The 20,751-nt window shown below is 40.1% G+C and overlaps 1 protein-coding gene across 8 annotated transcripts in view; it reads left to right on the top strand.

Moving 5' to 3' along the window:
• Window positions 1-20,751, top strand: part of DEPTOR (DEP domain containing MTOR interacting protein) — a 196,179-nt gene that overhangs the window by 105,519 nt on the left and 69,909 nt on the right. For 3 of the 8 annotated variants that reach the window (XR_014255492.1, XR_014255493.1, XR_014255494.1), the window contains exons 8-10: window positions 1,452-1,556; window positions 4,028-4,110; window positions 16,075-16,163. Coding sequence is in view for 4 of the 8 variants with exons in the window: in XM_082433208.1 (XP_082289334.1) it covers window positions 1,452-1,556; window positions 4,028-4,110 (188 nt within the window). In the remaining 4 variants the exon portion in view is untranslated. Of the gene's footprint in view, window positions 1-1,451; window positions 1,557-4,027; window positions 4,111-16,074; window positions 16,164-20,751 lie in introns of those variants that run through there. The other 5 variants (XR_014255491.1, XM_082433209.1, XM_082433210.1 and 2 more) reach the window with 3 other exon arrangements.

The raw sequence follows: 20,751 nt of genomic DNA on the forward strand, positions 1-20,751 counted from the left end.
TTTTTTTTTTGGCCTCACCCTGAGGCATGTGGAACTTCCCTGACCAGGGATCGGACCCATGCCTCCTGCAGTGGAAGTACGGCGTCTTAACCGCTGGACCACTAGGGAAGTCCCCCACTGGTCTTCTTCAAACAGAATCCACGTTGTCTGCTTGACATCACCTCACCCACTTCCTGTTGACTTGCCTCTGTCTCTTTGTCTCCTCACATCTACATTGACATCTTCTTTAAAATACTTCTCATCTTTCCTTTAGTCTTCTAATTTTTGTTTTAATACCTCAGGGTGGGGAAAAAGCTTTCCACGCTCATTTGTGCTACGAACATTTGTCGAGGACTACTTCACGTTCTGAGCCCTAAGGAATTAAAACAGGATGGGTCCAGTGCTAGCCAGTCAATTTGAAAAAAGCACTGGTAATATGTCTGTATCAGGGAAAAGGTAAACTGGACATTTGGAAGTGCAATTAGGTATAATGAACTAATAGCAGCAAACCCTAAAGCCAATGAAGTACCTAATAAAGAACTTCTCAGACAAGCAAAAACTAATAAGAGTTCATCGACACTAAAACCTGCCCTAAAAGTCTTTTTGAGAATGGTCACAAAAATTTCATTTGCTTCCCTGCTTTTCCTCAGTCTCCAGCATTCAAGAGACTTTGGATTGTATTTTTTAGCTGTATTTCTTTTAGGTTTTAAATATCAGTGCCAGCATTGCTAGTAATTGACTGTGAATGGCTGTCATCTCTATTTCAGTTGGGGTATGTATTAGAGACATGTCTGGGAGCTGCCCAGAGAATGTAACTGGCAATTCTAATTATGATTCTATAAGGAAAGTCGCCCTCCAGTTTCAAACAACTTTTGGACCAGAGTCGACTTGTAAATTGTGAACTTTATGTACTTTTTCACTGTCTTTTCTTGGTACAGAAAATTGTGTTTCAGGAGAGCCAAGACTCTTCATGGTTCCCCCCATTAGTAATTTAAATGGTTACTTTAAAGTTCAATGATTGTAAAGCAACTATACTCCAATAAAAAATTTTTTAAAAAGTTCAGTGACGTAGCAAGATCATCAGGAAAGTATCCTTGGATGCAGGGGAAGAGAAATTGGATCTGGAGGGAAATTTCAACCGTATTTTTAAGATCTTCAGACTTTCCATTTGAGTCTGATATTCAACTGCATAGCAGCCTAAGAAAGAGGCCATCTGCCAGTTATTTATTGAGTAGTGACCTCACAGAAGAAGCTTCTTTCTGCCGAACAGGTGTTTCTCGACCATGTCTTCCGCACAGAGATATAAGCCTGTGTTTGTGATAGAAGAGTCCCGTTCCCCTGACAGGGTAGAGGTGAAGTGGAGGAGAGGTGTCTCCTGGCATGCCTCTAGTCCTGGCTTTTCTCTGTCTTGGAAGGGCGGGCACACTGCCAGGGACCGTCTGCTGATGGCTAATCGTGGTTTTCCTCTCTAGATTGTTGGTGACGCAGTAGGCTGGGGCTTCGTGGTGCGAGGCAGTAAGCCATGCCACATCCAGGCCGTGGATCCCAGTGGCCCAGCAGCCGCAGCAGGAATGAAGGTACCTCCAGTACAGCAGTGTCTAAATGCTTCTCGCTTTATTTCATTGTTTGGTGCCATCTGTACTTTCTCTCCCTGCGTGTTTTGGTCCCATTTTTGTCATTTCCTTTTCCCTTTCTGAATGGGGGTGAAATGAAGCCAAGAGCGTATGAGGTAGCAACTAAAAGGATAAGTTTTTCTATCGCTCGGACTATTGCCTTCTTGGTCTCCAAACCTCCCTCGGTAGTTTACATTTCTCTCCTGAACCAATACTGAATTTGAAAAAAAGTTTCTTTTTGCTTAAATCTTATACAGTAACTCTACTGCTTTTGTTCAAAGTACATACTTGTGGTGTTTAAGCAGCCAAGACACAAGAAACAGTAAATAGTGAGAAAAAGAGAACAAAAGTTGTGGAGTTTGGAAGAGGAGATCTGGATTCTTTTATTGGTTTTTACTACTTACTAGCTCTTTGAACAAGTTCTGTAACATCTCAGAGCCTGTTTCCTCCTCTCTGAAATGATAATCATATTTCATTCTGCTGTTTTATGGATTAAATATGTCGAAACACTTGATAAAGTACAAAGAACTACACAAACATCAAGAAACTGAGTGAATTGTGTAAGATTTTTGAAAATAATTTTTACACATTTTTAGTATTAAAGTAATGAATATTATTATTAAAGTAATGAATAATATTATGAATATTATTATAAATGAATATTAAAGTCAGAAAATTTGGAAAATACACACAGGCAGAAAAAAAAATAACTGCCTATAATCTTTCCTAGCTTAGAGATAACCACTCTTTACATTTTTAAGCAGCTCTTTTGAAGTATAATTGACATACATTAAAGTGTATCACTGTTAACATTTTGATTTATATTCTTCCAGATTTCTTCTGTGTATGTATACATATATATATATGTATACATATAAGTATATATATACACATTGTTTTTATTTGTAAAGAAATATGGTATAAGAGGATATTGAGAGCACTGGTTTTCTGCTTCAAAACACCTTTATCTAGCACAGTTTTGTTCTGTCATCTGTAAAATATTTCACAGAGGGTATTTATCTCTTGATTATCTGGGACCATGGGAGGATGCAGAAGACTTGAAAGCCACAGATTATTCCCCCCCTTTATTTCTTCAATACTTTCATCCTCTCCCCTCAGTCCTTTTCCTAGAGCAGTAAACCAGTGAAGCAATGGCATGGTTTGGATCTCCACAGCTCTGGTTTCCAGCACTTACCCTCTGGCAATGGTTTACCTACTAGAAAAGAGAGGTGGGCAGCCGAGACCAGCTCAAGGGAGCACAGAGCAGAGATTACGGCCAGTCCGGGTAACCGATGCTGGTAGGATTCAGGGTTGACTCTGCCCCCTGATTTGAACACCTCCTTCATACAGGGAGGCACAGGCTTCCTGTGTCTTGTGTTCTGGGTAAGTTACAGAAGCCTTGTTGGCTAAGTCCATCTGTATTAGAGGCCCTTCCTACATCCTCAGTATTGCAGTGGGCACAGCACCAAACAAACCCAGAGGAGGAAAGTTGGCCAGGAGCATTTGTATCTGCGCTGAGGCTGAATTTTTCATTTTCTAATGGAACTCTTGGCTGTGGGAAGAGTTTTATATTTTATTCCCACAGTAAAGTACCTCAGTATAAATTATTTCTGGCAGCGTGCTTTGGTTCTGAGCGTGCACTCACTTGCATGGGGCTTGAAGCCTACTTCCTTTGGGGAAAGCAATGGATGTACATTGCAGCTAAAGACCTTGTTTTGCTTAGCCAGGTGTATTTCATTGATTTTAGTCCATCTTTATTGATTAACATGCATAACTGTTCTAGACATTGTCAGTTGATTTCTTAATTAACTTCTGAATGTACATACCCTGATAGATGGGTAACCTGATACACTTTTGTCAATTTCAGAAGCTAACACTTCATACGGTTTATACTCTTAGTTTCTCAGTGGGGTGTACAATGGTTTTCATATGTTGTAGGGCAGTATAGAATTCAGTAGAACAGCGTTTCCAAAATTGTATTATATAGCTCTCTGGTCCAGCAGAATATACTGTCCTGAGGTTCTGTGATCAAAACAGTTTTCAACTGCTGCACAGTTTATTCCCTTCTTAGAAATCTACAAAAAGCACATTAGCATACTAAAAATGCTGGGAAATCCAGCTGGGGAAAAAAAATCTGTTTAAATTATCTAACACAACATTTATCACTGAAATGAAATCTTAAAATATAGTCCTGTTCTAAAAACCTGCTTTTGATCAAATTCTGTATTAGAATGACTGTATTGAGATATTTTTGAATTGTACTATTGGTTAAATGAAGATGACAGGAATACCATGCTCGGAATTCCATGTAATTTACTTGTGTATGTTCATTTAAATCCATTACTTTGTTATAGAAAACACTGAATAATTTCCTATATTTACCATATGTATTTGTTATAGAATAACTTATATAAAAAGCCCTTTGTATAACCCAGGGGTCCCCAACTCCCGGGCCGCAGACCGGTGCTGGTCCGTGGCCTCTTAGGAACCGGGCTGCACAGCAGGAGGTGAGCGGCGGGTGAGTATGCGAAGCTTCATCTGCCGCCCCCCATCGCTCCCCATCGCTCCCCGTGTTACCACCCCCGCCCTGGTCCAGGGAAAAATTGTCTTCCACGAAACCGGTCCCTGGTGCCAAAAAGGTCAGGGACCGCTGCTATAACCCAATCCTGGAGGCTTGTTACCACCAACCTGTCACATCACTGCTGCTCTTGAAATTCAGGGCAGCGTGTCTGGTTGTGTGGATCTCAGTTGGGGGGAAGGGGGTGCACAGTGAGGGTGATAGTACAAGAGCCTGTCCTGGGGAAGGATCTGGTGACCTGGGCAGTGATCGACCTGCTTGGTCTGGGTGGTAGAAATTGCCCATCTGGTCAGAAGCCTCCTTTTAGCACCTCTGACTGGCAAGAGCTGACCCAGGACAGTGAAAAGTGTCCCACTTTGCCTTCCACGGCAGTCTCTACACAGAAGACCAGGCTCACGTCTCAGGTCTCAGCCCTCGTTTTCTCCTACTTTCCAATGTAGACAAAGCTTTACATCTGGGCTTTTGTGATCTTTCCATCCAGTGGAATTTTTCTACTTTCTGTGGCTGCTTAATTTCTCTGCTTTCCTTGCCAAAGCAGAAATCGTTTTGTAACTAGTTTTTGTATGTTTACCATTTCTCCCTTTTTTTTTTTAATTTTTTAATTTTATTTTATTTACTTTTTTATACAGCAGGTTCTTATTAGTCATCCATTTTATACACATCAGTGTATACATGTCAATCCCAATTGCCCAATTCATCCCACCACCACCCCACCCCCACCCCCACTTTCCCCCCTTGGTGTCCCTACGTTTGTTCTCTACATCTGTGTCTCCATTTCTGCCCTGCAAACCGGTTCATCTGTACCATTTTTCTAGGTTCCACATATATGCGTTAATATACGATATTTGTTTTTCTCTTTCTGACTTACTTCACTCTGTATGACAGTCTGTAGATCCATCCACATCTGTACAAATGACCCAATTTCGTTCCCTTTTATGGCTGAGTAATATTCCATTGTATATATGTACCACATCTTCTTTATCCATTCGTCTGTCAATGGACATTTAGGTTGCTTCCATGACCTGGCTATTGTAAATAGTGCTGCAATGGACATTGGGGTGTATGTGTCTTTTTGAATTATGGTTTTCTCTGGGTATATGCCCGTAGTGGGATTGCTGGGTCATATGGTAATTCTATTTTTAGTTTTTAAGGAAACAACATACTGTTTTCCATAGTGGCTGTATCAATTTACATTCCCACCAACAGTGCAAGAGGGTTCCCTTTTCTCCACACCCTCTCCAGCATTTATTGTTTGTAGATTTTCTGATAATGCCCATTCTAACTGGTGTGAGGTGGTACCTCACTGTGGTTTTGATTTTCATTTCTCTAATAATTAGTGATGTTGAGCAGCTCTTCATGTGCTTCTTGGCCATCTGTATGTCTTCTTTGGAGAAATGTCTATTTAGATCTTCTGCCCATTTTTTGATTGGATTGTTTGTTTTTTAATATTGAGTTGCATGAGCTGTGTATATATTTTGGAGATTAATCCTTTGTTGGTTGATTCGTTTGCAAATATTTTCTCCCATTCTGAGGGTTGTGTTTTCGTCTTGTTTGTAGTTTCCTTTGCTTTGCAAAAGCTTTTAAGTTTCCTTAGGTCCCATTTGTTTATTTTTGTTTTTATTTCCATTACTCTAGGAGGTGGATCAAAAAAGATCTTTCTGTGATTTATGTCAGAGTGTTCTTCCTGTGTTTTCCTCTAAGAGTTTTATAATGTCTGGTCTTACATTTAGGTCTCTAATCCATTTTGAGGTTATTTTTGTGTATGGTGTTAGGGAGTGTTCTAGTTTCATTCCTTTATATGTAGCTGTCCAGTTTTCCCAGCACCACTTATTGAAGAGACTGTCTTTTCTCCATTGTGTATCCTTGCCTCCTTTGTCATAGATTAGTTGACCATAGGTGCGTGGGTCTATCTCTGGGCTGTCTATCCTGTTCCATTGATCTATATTTCTGTTTTTGTGCCAGTACCATATTGTCTTGATTACTGTAGCTTTGTAGTATAGTCTGAAGTCAGGGAGTCTGATTCACTAGCTCTGTTTTTCCCCTCAAGACTGTTTGGGTATTCGGGGTCTTTTGTGTCTCTATACAAATTTTAAGAATTTTTGTCCTAGTTCTGTAAAAAATGCCACTGGTAATTTGATAGGGATTGCATTGAATCTGTAGATTGCCTTGGGTAGTATAGTCATTTTCACAATATCAATTCTTCCAATCCAAGAACATGGTATATCTCTCCGTTTGTGTCATCTTTGATTTCTTTCATCAGTGTCTTATAGTTTTCAGAGTACAGGTCTTTTACCTCCTTAGGTAGGTTTATACCTAGGTATTTTATTCTTTTGGTTGCAGTGGTGAATGGGATTGTTTCCTTAATTTCTCTTTCTGATCTTTCATTGTTAGCGTATAGGAATGCAGGAGATTTCTGTGCATTAATTTTGTATCCTGCAACTTTACCAAATTCATTGATTAGCTCTAGTAGCTAATCCTAAAGATTATGATTTTCTATGTGTAGGATTTTAGGATTTTCTATGTGTAGTATGTCATCTGCAAACAGTGACAGTTTTACTTCTTCTTTTCCAATTTGTATTCCTTTTATTTCTTTTTCTTCTCTGATTGCCATGGCTAGGACGTCCAAAACTGTGCTGAATAATAGTGGTGAGAGTAGACATCCTTGTCTTGTTCCTGATCTTAGAGGAAATGCTTTCAGTTTTTCACCATTGAGAATGACGTTTGCTGTGGGTTTGTTGTATATGGCCTTTATTCTGTTGAGGTAGCTTCCCTCTATGCCCACTTTCTGGAGAGTTTTTATCATAAATGGGTGTTGAATTTTGTCAAAAGCTTTATCAGCGTCTATTGAGATGATCATATGGTTTTTATTCTTCAGTTTGTTAATATGGTGTATCACATTGATTGATTTGCGTATATTGAAGAATCCTTGCATCCCTGGGATAAATCCCACTTGATCATGGTGCATGATCCTTTTAATGTGTTGTTGGATTCTCTTTGCTAGTATTTTGTTGAGGATTTTTGCATCTCTATTCATCAGTGATATTGGTCTCTAATTTTCTTTTTTTGTAGTATCTTTGTCTGGTTTTGGTATCAGGGTGATGGTGGCCTCATAGAATGAGCTTGGGAGTGTTCCTTCCTCTGCAATTTTTTGGAAGAGTTTGAGAAGGATAGGTGTTAGCTCTTCTTAAATATTTGACTGAATTCACCTGTGAAGCCATCTGTTCCTGGACTTTTGTTTGTTGGAAGATTTTTAATCACAGTTTCAATTTCATTACTTGTGATTGGTCTGTTCATATTTTCTATTTCTTCCTGGTTCAGCCTTGGAAGGTTATACCTTTCTAAGAATTTGTCCATTCCTCCCAGGTTGTCCATTTTATTGGCTTAGGTTGCTTGTAGTAGTCCCTTATGATGCTTTGTATTTCTGTGGTGTCTGTTGTAACTTCTTTTTCATTTCTAACTTTATTGATTTGAGTCCTCTCCCTCTTTTTCTTGATGAGTCTGGCTAAAGGTTTATCAATTTTGTTTTTCTTCGCAAAGAACCAGCTTTTAGCTTTATTGATCTTTGCTATTGTTTTCTTTGTTTCTATTTCATTTATTTCTGCTCTAATCTTTATGATTTCTTTCCTTCTACTAACTTTGGGTTTTCTTTGTTCTTTCTCTAGTTCCTTTAGGTATAAGGTTAGATTGTTTATTTGGGATTTTTCTTGTTTCTTAAGGTAGGCTTGTATTGCTATAAACTTCGCTCTTAGAACTGCTTTTGCTGCATCCCATAGGTTTTGGATCATCGTGTTTTCGTTGTCATTTGTCTCTAGGTATTTTTTTATTTCCTCTTTGATTTCTTCAGTGATCTCTTGGTTATTTAGTAACGTATTGTTTAGCCTCCATGTGTTTGTGTTTTTTACGTTTCTTTCCCTGTAATTGATTTCTAATCTCATAGCGTTGTGGTCAGAAAAGATGCTTGATATGATTTCAATTTTCTTAAATTTACCAAGGCTTGATTTGTGACCTAAGATGTGATCTATCCTGGAGAATGTTCCATGTGCACTTGAGAAGAAAGTGTAATCTGCTGTTTTTGCATGGAATGTCCTATAAATATCATTTAAATCTATCTGGTCTATTTTGTCATTTAAAGCTTGTGTTTCCTTATTAATTTTGTGTCTGGATAATCTGTCCATTGGTGTAAGTGAGGTGTTAAAGTCCCCCACTATTATCATGTGACTGTTGATTTCCTCTTTTATAACTGTTAGCAGTTGCCTTATGTATTGAGGTGCTCCTATGTTGGGTGCATATATATTTATAATTGTTGTATCTTCTTCTTGGATTGATCCCTTGATCATTGTGTAGTGTCTTTCCTTGTCTCTTGCAACATTCTTTATTTTAAAGTCTATTTTATCTGATATGAGTATTGCTACTCTAGCTTTCTTTTGATTTCCATTTGCATGGAATATCTTTTTCCATCCTCTCACTTTCAGTCTGTATGTGTCCCTAGGTGTGAAGTTGTCTCTTGTAGACAGCATATATATATGGGTCTTGTTTTTGTATCCATTCAGCTAGCCTGTGTCTTTTGGTTGGGGCATTTAATCCATTCACGTTTAAGGAAGTTATCGATATGTATGTTCCTATTACCATTTTCTAATTGTTATGGGTTTGTTTTTGTGGGTCCTTTTCTTCTCTTGTGTTTCCCACTTAGAGAAGTTCCTTTAACATTTGTTGTAGAGCTGGTTTGGTGGTACTGAATTCTCTTAGCTTTTGCTTGTCTGTAAAGCTTTTGATTTTTCTGTTGAATCTGAATGAGATCCTTGCCGGGTAGAGTAATATTGGTTGTAGGCTTTTCCCTTTCATCACTTTAAATATATTGTGCTACTCCTTCTGGCTTGTAGAGTTTCTGCTGAGAAATCAGCTTTTAACCTTATGGGAGTTCCCTTGTATGTTATTTGTCATTTTTCCCTTGTTGCTTTCAATAATTTTTCTTTGTCTTGAATTTTTGTCAATTTGATTACTATGTGTCTAGGCGTGTTTCTCCTTGGGTTTATCCTGCCTGGTACTCTCTGTGCTTCCTGGACTTGGGTGGCTCTTTTCTTTTCCCATGTAAGGGAAGTTTTTGACTATAATCTCTTTAAATATTTTCTCGGGTCCTTTCTCTCTCCTCCTTCTGGGACCCTTGTAATGCGAATGTTGGTGTGTTTAATGTTGTCCCAGAGGTCTCTTAGGCTGTCTTCATTTCTTTTCATTCTTTTTTCTTCATCCTGTTCTGCAGCAGTGAATTCCACCATTCTGTCTCCCAGGTCACTTATCCGTTCTTCTGCTTCAGTTATTCTGCTATTGATTCCTTCTAGTGTATTTTTCATTTCAGTTATTGTATTGTTCATCTCTGTTTGTTTGTTCTTTAATTCTTCTAGGTCTTTGTTAAGCATTTCTTGCATCTTCTCGATCTTTGCCTCCATTCGTTTTCCGAGGTCCTGGATCATCTTCACTCTCATTATTCTGAATTCTTTTTCTGGAAGGTTGCCTATCTCCACTTCATTTAATTGTTTTTCTGGGGTTTTATCTTGTTCCTTCATCTGCTACAAAATCCTCTGCCTTTTCTTTTGTCTATCTTTCTGTGAATGTGGTTTTCCTTCCACAGGCTTCAGATTTGTAGTTCTTCTGCTTCTGCTGTCTGCCCTCTGCTGGATGAGGCTATCTAAGAGGCTTGTCCCATTTCTCGCTTTTATTTTACCTTTTAATGAGGCTTGGAAAATTTTAAGGGTAGGCCACCAGTGTGTGTACAGGTCAGGCCCCAGAGTGAAGAGACTGAATTCCATATTCCCCTCTTAACACTTCTCGACCTTTCCAGACCCAGAGGAGAGCTCTTTGCCTGGTTTAACGGGAACCCTTCCCCCATGATGAGGGGAGACTGCCATGCCTGTATTAAAATTTCCTTCTCTAGAAGCTCTGGAAGAACTCCAGAGAAAATGTGTCCTTAGGGAGAGTGATAAGATCCACCCAGCTCCTTTTCTGGATGAGATGGAGAAGTCTGTGATCTAGCCCCAATTCCCAGAGCTCTTCATACTCACAACCTCCTCGTAGCTGACCCAGGCTGCTGGGGGTGGGTCAGGCAGTTAAGTTGCAGGAGGGGATTGCTGAGATGTAGGCCAGGGAAGGTTCCACCTTGACTTCAGTTGTAAATGGAATTGAGTTTTAAGTGTTTTGGTCAAAAGACTTTTGCATCATCTCCAGCTTGCTTGAAAATTTTATTTTTACTCTAGTCCATTTCCCTTCTTCCCTTCCAATTACCTTCTCCTCCTCATGCAGTAATAGCGTATTTGTCCCCAGAGACCAAAGAGGGAACAGATGTTACCAGAGGCCCCAAACTATAACCTTACTTTTCAGTTTTGTCTCAATCAAGATGAACGTAAAAAAGAGAACAATTAATTACACCTTTGCTGATAAGTTTCTATATTATTTCATATTCCTCTCCCCCCCCTTACGGCCTAGAGAACAACAGCAGTAGTATCATTAGAATTCTCACTTGATCCACCATTTTTTAATTTGGAGTTATTTTTATTTTGAAGGTTCTTTTACCTAAAAAATGAAATCTGTAAACCTCTGGCTTAGAAGACCTTTCCTTGGCATTGCAACTCTAGAATAGAACATGAAATACAGGACCCATCAAAAGTTGAGTCAACTCATGCAATGCATTTTCATCTGAAAGAGGTTGTTCTGTACATTCTCCCTTTGGCCACCCGTCACTCATCCTTTAGCAATTCCGTACCAGTAACTTCTGGTTCATTTCAACACAATGGGGAAAGGAGGAAAGAGAGAAAAAAACAATAATGTATTGAGTGTCTTCTGTATGCCTGACCTTGCACCATGCTAGCCCCTTTCTGTACATGAGTCCACTTCATATCAGCAGCTAAATACTAAAATCCTGAAGGAAGAAATGATTCCAGGAGGAATACCTCTATTTCTTACCTCTTTTCCTCTACTTTGAAAAGGAATAAAGTTCCTTCCCCAGAATAGTCTACTGGCTACAGTCTAATGAATATCACTTAAACTTGGCTTCATGCTGCAACCTTTAATGACATCCTCTTTTCTGATTTTATCACATCAAGTCTAAACCCATTTCTGGGTCACATTCTCTATCATAACTTCATTTTACCTGATCCTCTAGTAGCTATCTTCCACTCTAGTCAGGGCAGAATTTTTACATTTCACAGATACATCATGAGTGTGCCTAGGTCTGCCCCTCAAGTAAATCGAATTACTTGACTCTGATTGTTAAAACCTTATTGGCTTCCCATGACAATGAAAATAAATTCCAGACACCTTCTGTGGCCCTCAAAGTACATGATCTGGGCCCTTTTGATTAGAACATTATCTATAACCCTGTTTTGCTTGCAACTCCATTGGCCTCAGGCTGAATGACTGGTTCCTTTGTTGTCATTCAAGTCTCAGATTCAATGTCAATTTTTCAGGGAAGCCTTTCTTAAATACCCTGTCTTCCTCCAGTTACTCTTTATTCATATTACCCTGTCTTATTTTTTCAAGACATAACATTTATCAGAATCAGATAATAGTACTTAACATTTATTATTTATCTGTCTCCAGTAGCTCCATAAATGTACGGACCTTGTCTGTCTTAACTACTATATTCCCAGTACTCAGCACAATTCCTGGCATTTAGTAAGCACTGGAAGCAAATCTGTTGAATGATCCAGTGAATCGGTGCTTCTATAGAAAGGCTAAGGAATTCACTCATTGAACACCTGCATTGTGTTCCCATGCATTTCACACACATTATCTCTTTTATTGTTCTTATACCTTTTGAAGGGGGGGTGGGTCGTGTTCTCCCTACCTTGCAAATGAGGAAACTGAGACCCAGTTAATCCTTTTCCCAAGGTCACCCAGCTTGTAAATGTTAGAGCTAGGTTAGAACCTGGTCTTTCCACCCCAAAGTCCTCATAATGCTTCCTATTGCATTACTTCAAAAACTACAAACCCACGAGGCAGAGACCAATAGATGATATAGTCCAATAAAACCTTAAACCCTTTGTGAACTGCTCATGGATGCATGACCTTTCATGTCTCCCGAGTGGAGAATTTGTATTCAATTCAGGATGAATTGTTGCGGTGGTCACACGTTCACCTGCCTTGGCTTGAAGAAGATCAAATAAATGATGTTTATTCTTGGCACCAGCCCCTCACCCAGGTCAGGGCTAGATCTTGCAGGATCATCCAAGTGAAAGATGTAACAAAAAATCCACTTCTGTTAGTTTAATCAAACACTTACCAGAGGAAACCATTCAGCCTTCAGACTGTGAAGGAATTTGAGCCATATTTACAAATAAGAAACAAAAGATATCCTTGCTCTTTTCTGGAAAGTTTATTTTTTCTGGTGGGAATAATTAAATCCTGTGAGAAACAGTATTCAAGTTCACGCAACCCTGTGCCAACTCTCAGAGGGATTTCAAGACTCCTGGCTTCTTTTCTTGTTTCCTGCTGTGATGAATTGATGGATGTGGACGTATGGGGCCTCTTTGCCCTGTTTGTTTGTTTCTTTGTATGTTTATATGGAGACAAAACCATCAGAGTCAGAGTAAGGAATTAGTGGCCATTGTGTTCTTTTTTTCTCCTTTCAAAAATTCCTATTTCTCTTTTAGAAGAAAAATGTCAAAATCCTGCTTTTTGATCTTTCCTCCCCATGTCCACAAACCTGTATATTCCATGGAATTTTCCTCCTGAACCAAAAGAGGCCAGGTTGGGCAAACCATCCCAAGTCCCTGATTAATTTAGCCAGGACAGTTTGGGCACTGAAGTAGCAAATGGTGGGATGATAATCAACACATATGAAAAAAATTGCATACTGTGATATTTTAAAAGTAGTTCCTTTCCAATTGAGTTCAGAAAAGTCATATGTGGGGATAAAAAGGGTTGTCTGATGCACTGTGCTATGTCTTATTCTAGCGGAGGTGTCAGTTTCTCAGTCAACAGGAAGTGGAAGGGTCAGTGTTCCTTTGCTCACCCTTGGGCATGGTGGGCGGAGAGAGATGATCACTCTCTCTGTGGGGGGCCCTGCCAGCACCAGAGGCCGCTTCTCAGGGCCTTAGCTCAGACCTCTTTTCTGCTCCATGCCCTTCCTTGGCGGAGAACCATCCCTCATGTCAAGCGCTGGCAGCCCTGGAGAAGACAGGGCAACTCTGCACAGTTCTTTGTTCACTTAGTATTTCTTGACTACCTACCATGAGCCAGACATCATGTTAGGCCTTCATGGGATTTAAGGTCTAAAGAGGGAGAGAGACATTCATCACATATTTCCACTCTGAAGTGTATAATTATAAACAGAGATGAGAGCTGTGAAGAAAAGGACCAGTGCTTCTCATTTGTGTAGAACAGTGGGAGGGATGACAGGGAAACTTCCCCGAGGGAGGAATGCTTGAGGTGAGACCAAAAGAATGAATAGAAATCAAGTAAACCTAAGTGTATCTGTGTATGTATGCATGCACATGGTTGGAGTGTGTTCACGTGTGCAGGTGTGCGCGCGCACACACACACACACATACACACACATACACACACACACACACACACACACACACACACACAGGGTTTATTCCATATAGAAGAAACCCAGAATGGAACATAGTTCCTTGGAAGAAAAGAATGACAGCTAAGACTTGACTGCAGTGTAAAGAAAATTTTGGAAGGAGGGGTAGCAGTGAGTTAGAGCAGTGTTTCTCAACCTATTTTTTATTATCTTTCCCTTCAGGAGCCTTTTCAAGACTTTTTTTTTTTCCTTACTCATCTCTCCCCCATGAAATGTGCATACCACAGATAACTATATACCTGTTTATGGACTATATGTATGTGCGTATATGTAGGTATATGTTTCATACATAAAAAGAGGAAGATTGTTTTTTCATATGCTAAGAGGTAGGAAAAAAACTACCTAGGTCACCCCCAATGAAAATGCACAAGTTAGGGGAGGAAAGCTTAAGAGATTTATAAAATTGTGTTTTGAATTGAGTCATAATTTTCGTATGACAAAATACACAGCTTTTTAAAATTTATTTATTTATTTATTTATTTTGGCCGCACCGCGCAGCGTGCGGGATCTTAGTTCCCTGACCAGGGATTGAACCTGCGCCCTCACCACTGAAAGCGCCGAGTCCTCACCACTGGACCGCCAGGGAATTCCCAACACAGCTTTTAAGTATATAGTTTGATAGGTTTTGTCAAATGTATGCACCTGTGTAACTGCCAATCGGCACATAGAACATTCCCCTACTCCAGAAAGTTCCCTCCTGCCTCTTTGCAGTCAGTCCCCTCCCACCAGAGGCAACCACTGTTACGAGTTCTGTCACCAGAAATTAGTTTAGACTTAGAGGCAGACAGAATCCTGGCTCCCCTCCTCATGGCTCTGTGATGTTTGGCACATTATTTCGTTTCTCTGGGCCTTTTCCTCATCTGGTAAATGAGGACATATGTGGAGTCCTCCTCACAGGGCTGGTGAGGGAGGCGGGTTGCCCTTCCTCCCCCGCAGGGTGACTACAAGGAATACGTCTCGAAGAGGTGTTCCTAGCTTGCGGAATAAGTCTGAGCATTTCTTCGATCCTGGAAATCCTTCTCAAATTCCCTGAGCACCAGCCTTTCCACTCTAAGTTGCCATTTGCCTTGTGACCTGAGAATTCTGCCCAGCCCTCCCTCTTCCCCCATGTTTCTGCTCCTAAGCTCGTCTAGAAAGCCACACTCTGCTGTGGCGAGGAAGAACAGCAAAGGGGAATGTGAAATAATGGTCAAAGAGATAGGAGGAAAATGGAGTACTGAGGCTGCAAGGTCCTTTCTGACAGATTTCATCCACTAGCACTTTCAGAAATCTCCCAGAAACTGACATATATACACCACTATGTATAAAATAGATAACTAATGAGAACCTACTGTATAGCACAGGGAACTCTACTCAATGCTCTGTGGTGATCTAAATGGGAAGGAAATCAAAGAAAGAGTGGATGTATGTAGACGTATGACTGATTCGCTTTTCTGTGCAGCAAGAAACTTAACACAACATTGTAAAGCAACTATACTCCAATAAAAATTAATTTTAATAAAATCTCCCAGAAAATTCCCAGAAGTCATGTCTGACTTCTGCTGGCCATTCTTCTTCCTTTCATCTGACCCATCACATTCCCTTTACTTGTGGCCCATCCCACATTCACCGAGGGCTCAAGTTTCTCATTTGTGTTTGGCACCAGGTCATGTCATAAAGAGCCCAGGCTTGGGCGTCAGGCACCAGATGTTTGAGGCCCAACTTCACCACTTCCATAGGACCCAGGATAACTACTTAAACTCTAGGCCTCAAATTCTTCACCTTTTTTTTTTTTAATTGATGTATCGTGGATGGACAATATTATTTAAGTTTCAGGTGTACAACGTAGTGATTAACAATTTTTAAAGGTTATTCTCCATTTATAGTTATTATAAAATTGGCTATATTCCCTGTGTTATACAATAGATTCTTATAGCTTATGTATATTATACATAATAGTTTGTACCTCTTAATCCCCTACCCCTATTTGCCCTCCCCCCTTAAATTCTTCACCTTTAAAATGGCACTTATAATAGTTGCAATTAAATGAAATGTGTCCTAGCACAGTATCTGGCTCATAATAAACAATAAGTATTTGTAGGTGTCATGTATTATATTGCTTGTTAGAATCTTTGTGTTGGTCTTCTGGCTGACTCTCGCTTAAATAAATTTATATTTACAAACACATAACGCAGAGTAACAAAACAGTAGCCAAAATGGGATATCATGGGAGGCAGAATCTATGTAATCATATGTTTCTGCCATATTGCAGCATGCCATTACAATTCTATCACTTTCTTAGAAATGCTAAATCTCTGTTTCTCATCTTAAGATGGCAGTGTTAATTGCTTCATGGCATGACTGTGAGGATAAATAAGAAAATGTGTATGAAGTATCAAGCCCCTTGCCTGTCACAGAGTACCATTTGGTGAGTATCAGCTAACATATTTCATCAACTATAAGGTGCATCGATCATAAGATGTGACCCGATTTCAGAGTTGTTAAAAGGTGCATCTGAAAATAAGTGATTATTGGCATTACATCCAATTTCAGCCCTACTGACTGCTATACACGTATCAGTGGGTTTGTTTTCACGTCTTGCTAAGCTTGTTTAACACTGAGGTGAAACTAAACACTTTTAATCAGAACTGTAGAAAAAGGAACCTTTTACAAAGCAAAGACACGGGAAGTGTTAGAAATATCTCGGTATAATCCTGAGCTGTTCCTAAGTAGATCTGCTATGGGATCTAATACTGGCTTTCTTTGTGCTGGATCCCTGGAGACAGGAAGAAGGGCAAGTACTGAGAAATGGACAGCCCTGGGACCCCTCGGGCCTTAATAGATTAGGTGGTAACTTTATTTTTCTGGGTCACAAATAATTAGTGAGAGGCCAAATCCTGTCAACCCTCTGAAGGACTCCACAAAACCAGTTACCCCAAGACTGTCTCCAGGTAAAAAGTCAGGGACCTCCCCCAGACTGACCTGTATCTGGAAGAAATTCAAAGCTGTCCCAACCCAGGCAGGACATCTCTTTCCAAAGCTGTACTCCTGGATTTATCCATAAACAATCCAAGTATCATGGGAAGTAAAGATAAATATAGTAGCATCTTTAGTGTCTCCACTTGTGTGTGACTTACAGAAGATTCCACAGTTTAAGGCTATATATCAGTTACAATTAGCTTCCTTTATGAACGAAGTAAAATCTTCATAAACAGTGGTTAAGACTAGTATTTCTTTTTTTTTTTTTTAATTAATTTATTTTTTTATCTTTGGCTGCATTGGGTCTTCGTTGCTGTGCACGGGCTTTCTCCAGTTGCAGCGAGTGGGGGCTGCTCTTCCATGCAGTGCACGGACTTATTGTGGTGGCTTCTCTTGTTGCAGAGCATGGGCTCTAGGGGCACGGGCTCAGTCGTTGTGGTACATGGGCTTAGTTGCTCCGCGGCATGTGGGATCTTCCCAGACCAGGGCTCGAACCCATGTCTCCTGCATTGGCAGGCAGATTCTTAACCACTGTGCCACCAGGGAAGTCCCTAGACTAGTATTTCTTTGCCATGTAAAAGCTGGAAAAAAGTCAGTTCAAGGCTGAGATATGTCTCTGAGGTCTCTGATTTCCCACTTTGTGTGTTTTCACTTTGCTCGGCTTCCGTTCGCAAGGCCACTTCATGGTCTAGGATGGCTGCTGTGACTCTAGCCATTAGGTTTACTTCCTGAAAGTTGCACACACTACTTCTGTTTATATTCCATTGACTAGAACATAACCACACATGGCCACACTTAGCTGCAAGGGAATCTGGGAAATGTTGAGTTTATTCTGGGTGACTCTTATGGGTTCAGTTGTATACTGGTCCCAAAAAGATATATTGAAGTCCTAACCCCCAGTACCTGAGAATGTGACCTTATTTGGAAATAGGGTCTTAACAGAGGTAATCAAGTTAAGATAAGGTCATTAGGACTTAATCCAATATGACTGGTACACTTATAAAAAGGGTATATTTGGACATAGAGACGGATCCACACAGAATAAAGATAATGTGAAGGCGTACATGGAGAAGATGGCCATGTGACTGGAGAGATGTATCTACAAGCCAAGGAGTGCCAAGGATTGCCAGCCAACATCAGACGCTGGAAGGTACAGGGAAGGATTCTCCCCTAGAGCCATCAGAAAGAGCATGGCCCGCTGATACCTTAATTTCATACTCCTAGCCTCCAGAACAATGAGACAATGGAATTCTGTTGTTTTAATCCACCCTGTTTTTGGTATTTGTCATGGTAGCCCTAGGAAACTAATACAGCAACCATGTCCAGAAAAAAAAAAGGAGGTTCTATTAGTAAGGAGAGTGGGGACAGTGGATCTTGGAGGACAACTAATAGTTGACCAGAAAGAGCTGTACAAACATCCTTCAACTAATATGTATTGAGTGCCTACTGCATATGGTGCCCTGTGGGGTCTGCTGGTGGGCAAAGCAAGTAAGGCTCCTGCCCTTGTGGAGCTTCAGGTCGAGTGATGAAGCAGATATTAATTATTCCCTCAAGTATTTAATTATAAACTGTAATATGTGTGTTTGACAGGAACATTACTGGGTGCAAGACTTGGGGTCTCAGATACACATTTTTGTAAGTTTGCATATTTCATTCATTTTGAGAATTCCACACTGAAGAGTACAAAGTCATATGCTGAGTCTGCCATTTTGCCTTTAGTTTCAGAGTCTCTTAATTTCACCTATCATTTTATTTTTCTGCCAGATAAAGTCAAATATTGTTGGTATTACAGTTACAACTTACAATTCTCAGAGGAGAGCCTATGAGAGAAAGTGAAATGATGGAGAGCAAGATGAAAAAACAGTAGTCTGGCAGAGGTCAGGTCACTGGAATGGGAATTATGGGTGTTGAGTTGATTGAATGCTTTGTTTTGCACATTCCTGTTCCTCCTCCAGTCTATTCTGTCTCAGTAAATATCATTACCATCCACACAGGTGCTGGGGCCAGAGACCTAGAAGTCATGCTTGCTTTTTTCTTTTCCCTCCAATTCAAGATGCTTCCAAAATGTATCCCAAATGCACCTGTTTTTCTTTATTTTCCCAAATCCTAACCACTGTCCTCTCTCCCCAGGACGACTGTGGCTCTAATTGGGCTCCTTACGTCAACTCTTGTAGCCTTATAATCCATTCCCCACCTAGCAACTGAAAACAATCAGGTCTGCCACTCCCCTGCTTGAGAGCCTTTGTTGGTTTCACTTTGCAATTAGGGTCAAATCTAAAAGCGTTACCTTGGACTCACAGCCCCATGTGATCTGACCTCTGCCTGTCTTTCAAATCTTCTCTCCTTGCCTCCTTCCTCTTTGCTCGCCTCCATTACCACCTTTTAGTTCCTCAAACCAGTGATTGCTTTCTCTCTGGGAGGCATTTGCACTTGCTGTTTCCTCCACCTGGAATTCTCTTCTCATGGCTCCTTATCTTTCACACCTCACCTTACACGTCTCCTTTTTAGTTAGGATGGGAAGTCTTCATAGCACTTCTGCCCACATTTCATTGGCTGGAATTGTGTTGTGCGGTCACTTCAAAGGGGCTGGGAATTTGAATATTTTATTTTCCAACTTTCATAGGGCGAGAGAAAGAGTGGATGGGATGAGGTGAGGCGAATCAAACTAACAGTATCTACCAGAGCCCCTCACTTCTCTCCTTTATACCTTCCTGTCTATTTTCTTCATAGATATGTATTTATTTTCTTTGAACCTCTCTAAGACATAGGCTCTATGAGGGCAGGGATAGTATCTAATCCTTTTTCCTTTTTTAAAAAAATATTTTATTTATTTATTTATTTATTTGGTTGTGCCAGGTCTTAGTTGTGGCAGCCGGGCTCCTTAGTTGCAGCTCACCTGCTCTTTAGTTACGGCACATGTGCTCCTTAGTTGTGGCTTGTTGGCTCCTTAGTTGTGGCACATGAACTCTTAGTTGCAGCGTGCATGTGGAATCTAGTTCCCTGACCAGGCCCCTTGCATTGGGAGCCCAGAGTCTTAACCACTGCATCACCAGGGAAGTCCCTCTAATCCTTTTTCTTTTTTAACTATGTGCTCAATGAATGTTTGTTGAGTCAATAAATTGACTTTGGTGAGTAGAGAGAGAGGAGACTCAAGTCTAGGCACTATCTCTGCTTTACTAGAGTAAAACGGCTTATTAGAGTAGCAGGTAGCCAGTGGAATTTCATTCTAGCACCTACCACACCACATGACACTTAATAGGTGCTCACTATTTTTAAAAATCTCAATTAATTGATTCCACTTATTCAAGTCTTAAATAATTGGAAGTTGATCGATCCCCAAAGCTCTATCATTGTAGTCTAAGATAGACAGACAAATATACAATGTACTGCAGACCAGCAGCAAGCATATAATTCATATGAAAAGCGCTAGCATCTTGCCTTGTACAAAGTTGGTACCCATTTTTGTTTTTTAAAAGAATTTGAGCATGTCCATTGATGTCCAGACAATATATGATTTAAGATAAGGAGGCAGATGGCATTGAATATAGTTGTATAAAAAGGTAGTTTTTCCATGTAACATTTTGGGGCACATGTCCGATCCTTTCAGTAGATTTAATGGAGAACTAGTGAAAACAGTTCTAAGACCAATTAAAGCAACATTTGTTGAGTGATATTACATGCTGGGCACTGTGCTAGGTGCATTATCTCTGATCATTGATAATAACAATTCTGGACATAGGTGCTGTCTCCATTTTTACAGATGGAAAAAATGAGGTTCAGAAGGGTTAAGAACTTTGCCTAAGGTTAAGACATATCTGAATGCAGATATGCCTGGCTCTAGATTCTGTGCTTTGGAACCATTATTGTAAATGTGTGGAACTGATTATATCAAGAGACGATATAAGCCAAAAATGCCCTTAATATATCATAGGGATTTAGATGATCCTATGGACAGAAGGATAATATTGCATTTGGGTCTGCTCTGTATTGGCTCTTGTATAGCTATGTCCTTCAAGAACATGACACTGATCGGTGGC

The sequence above is a fragment of the Balaenoptera physalus genome, assembly GCF_965194825.1.
Source record: "Balaenoptera physalus genome assembly, chromosome: 17".
NCBI classification, from domain to species: domain Eukaryota; kingdom Metazoa; phylum Chordata; class Mammalia; order Artiodactyla; family Balaenopteridae; genus Balaenoptera; species Balaenoptera physalus.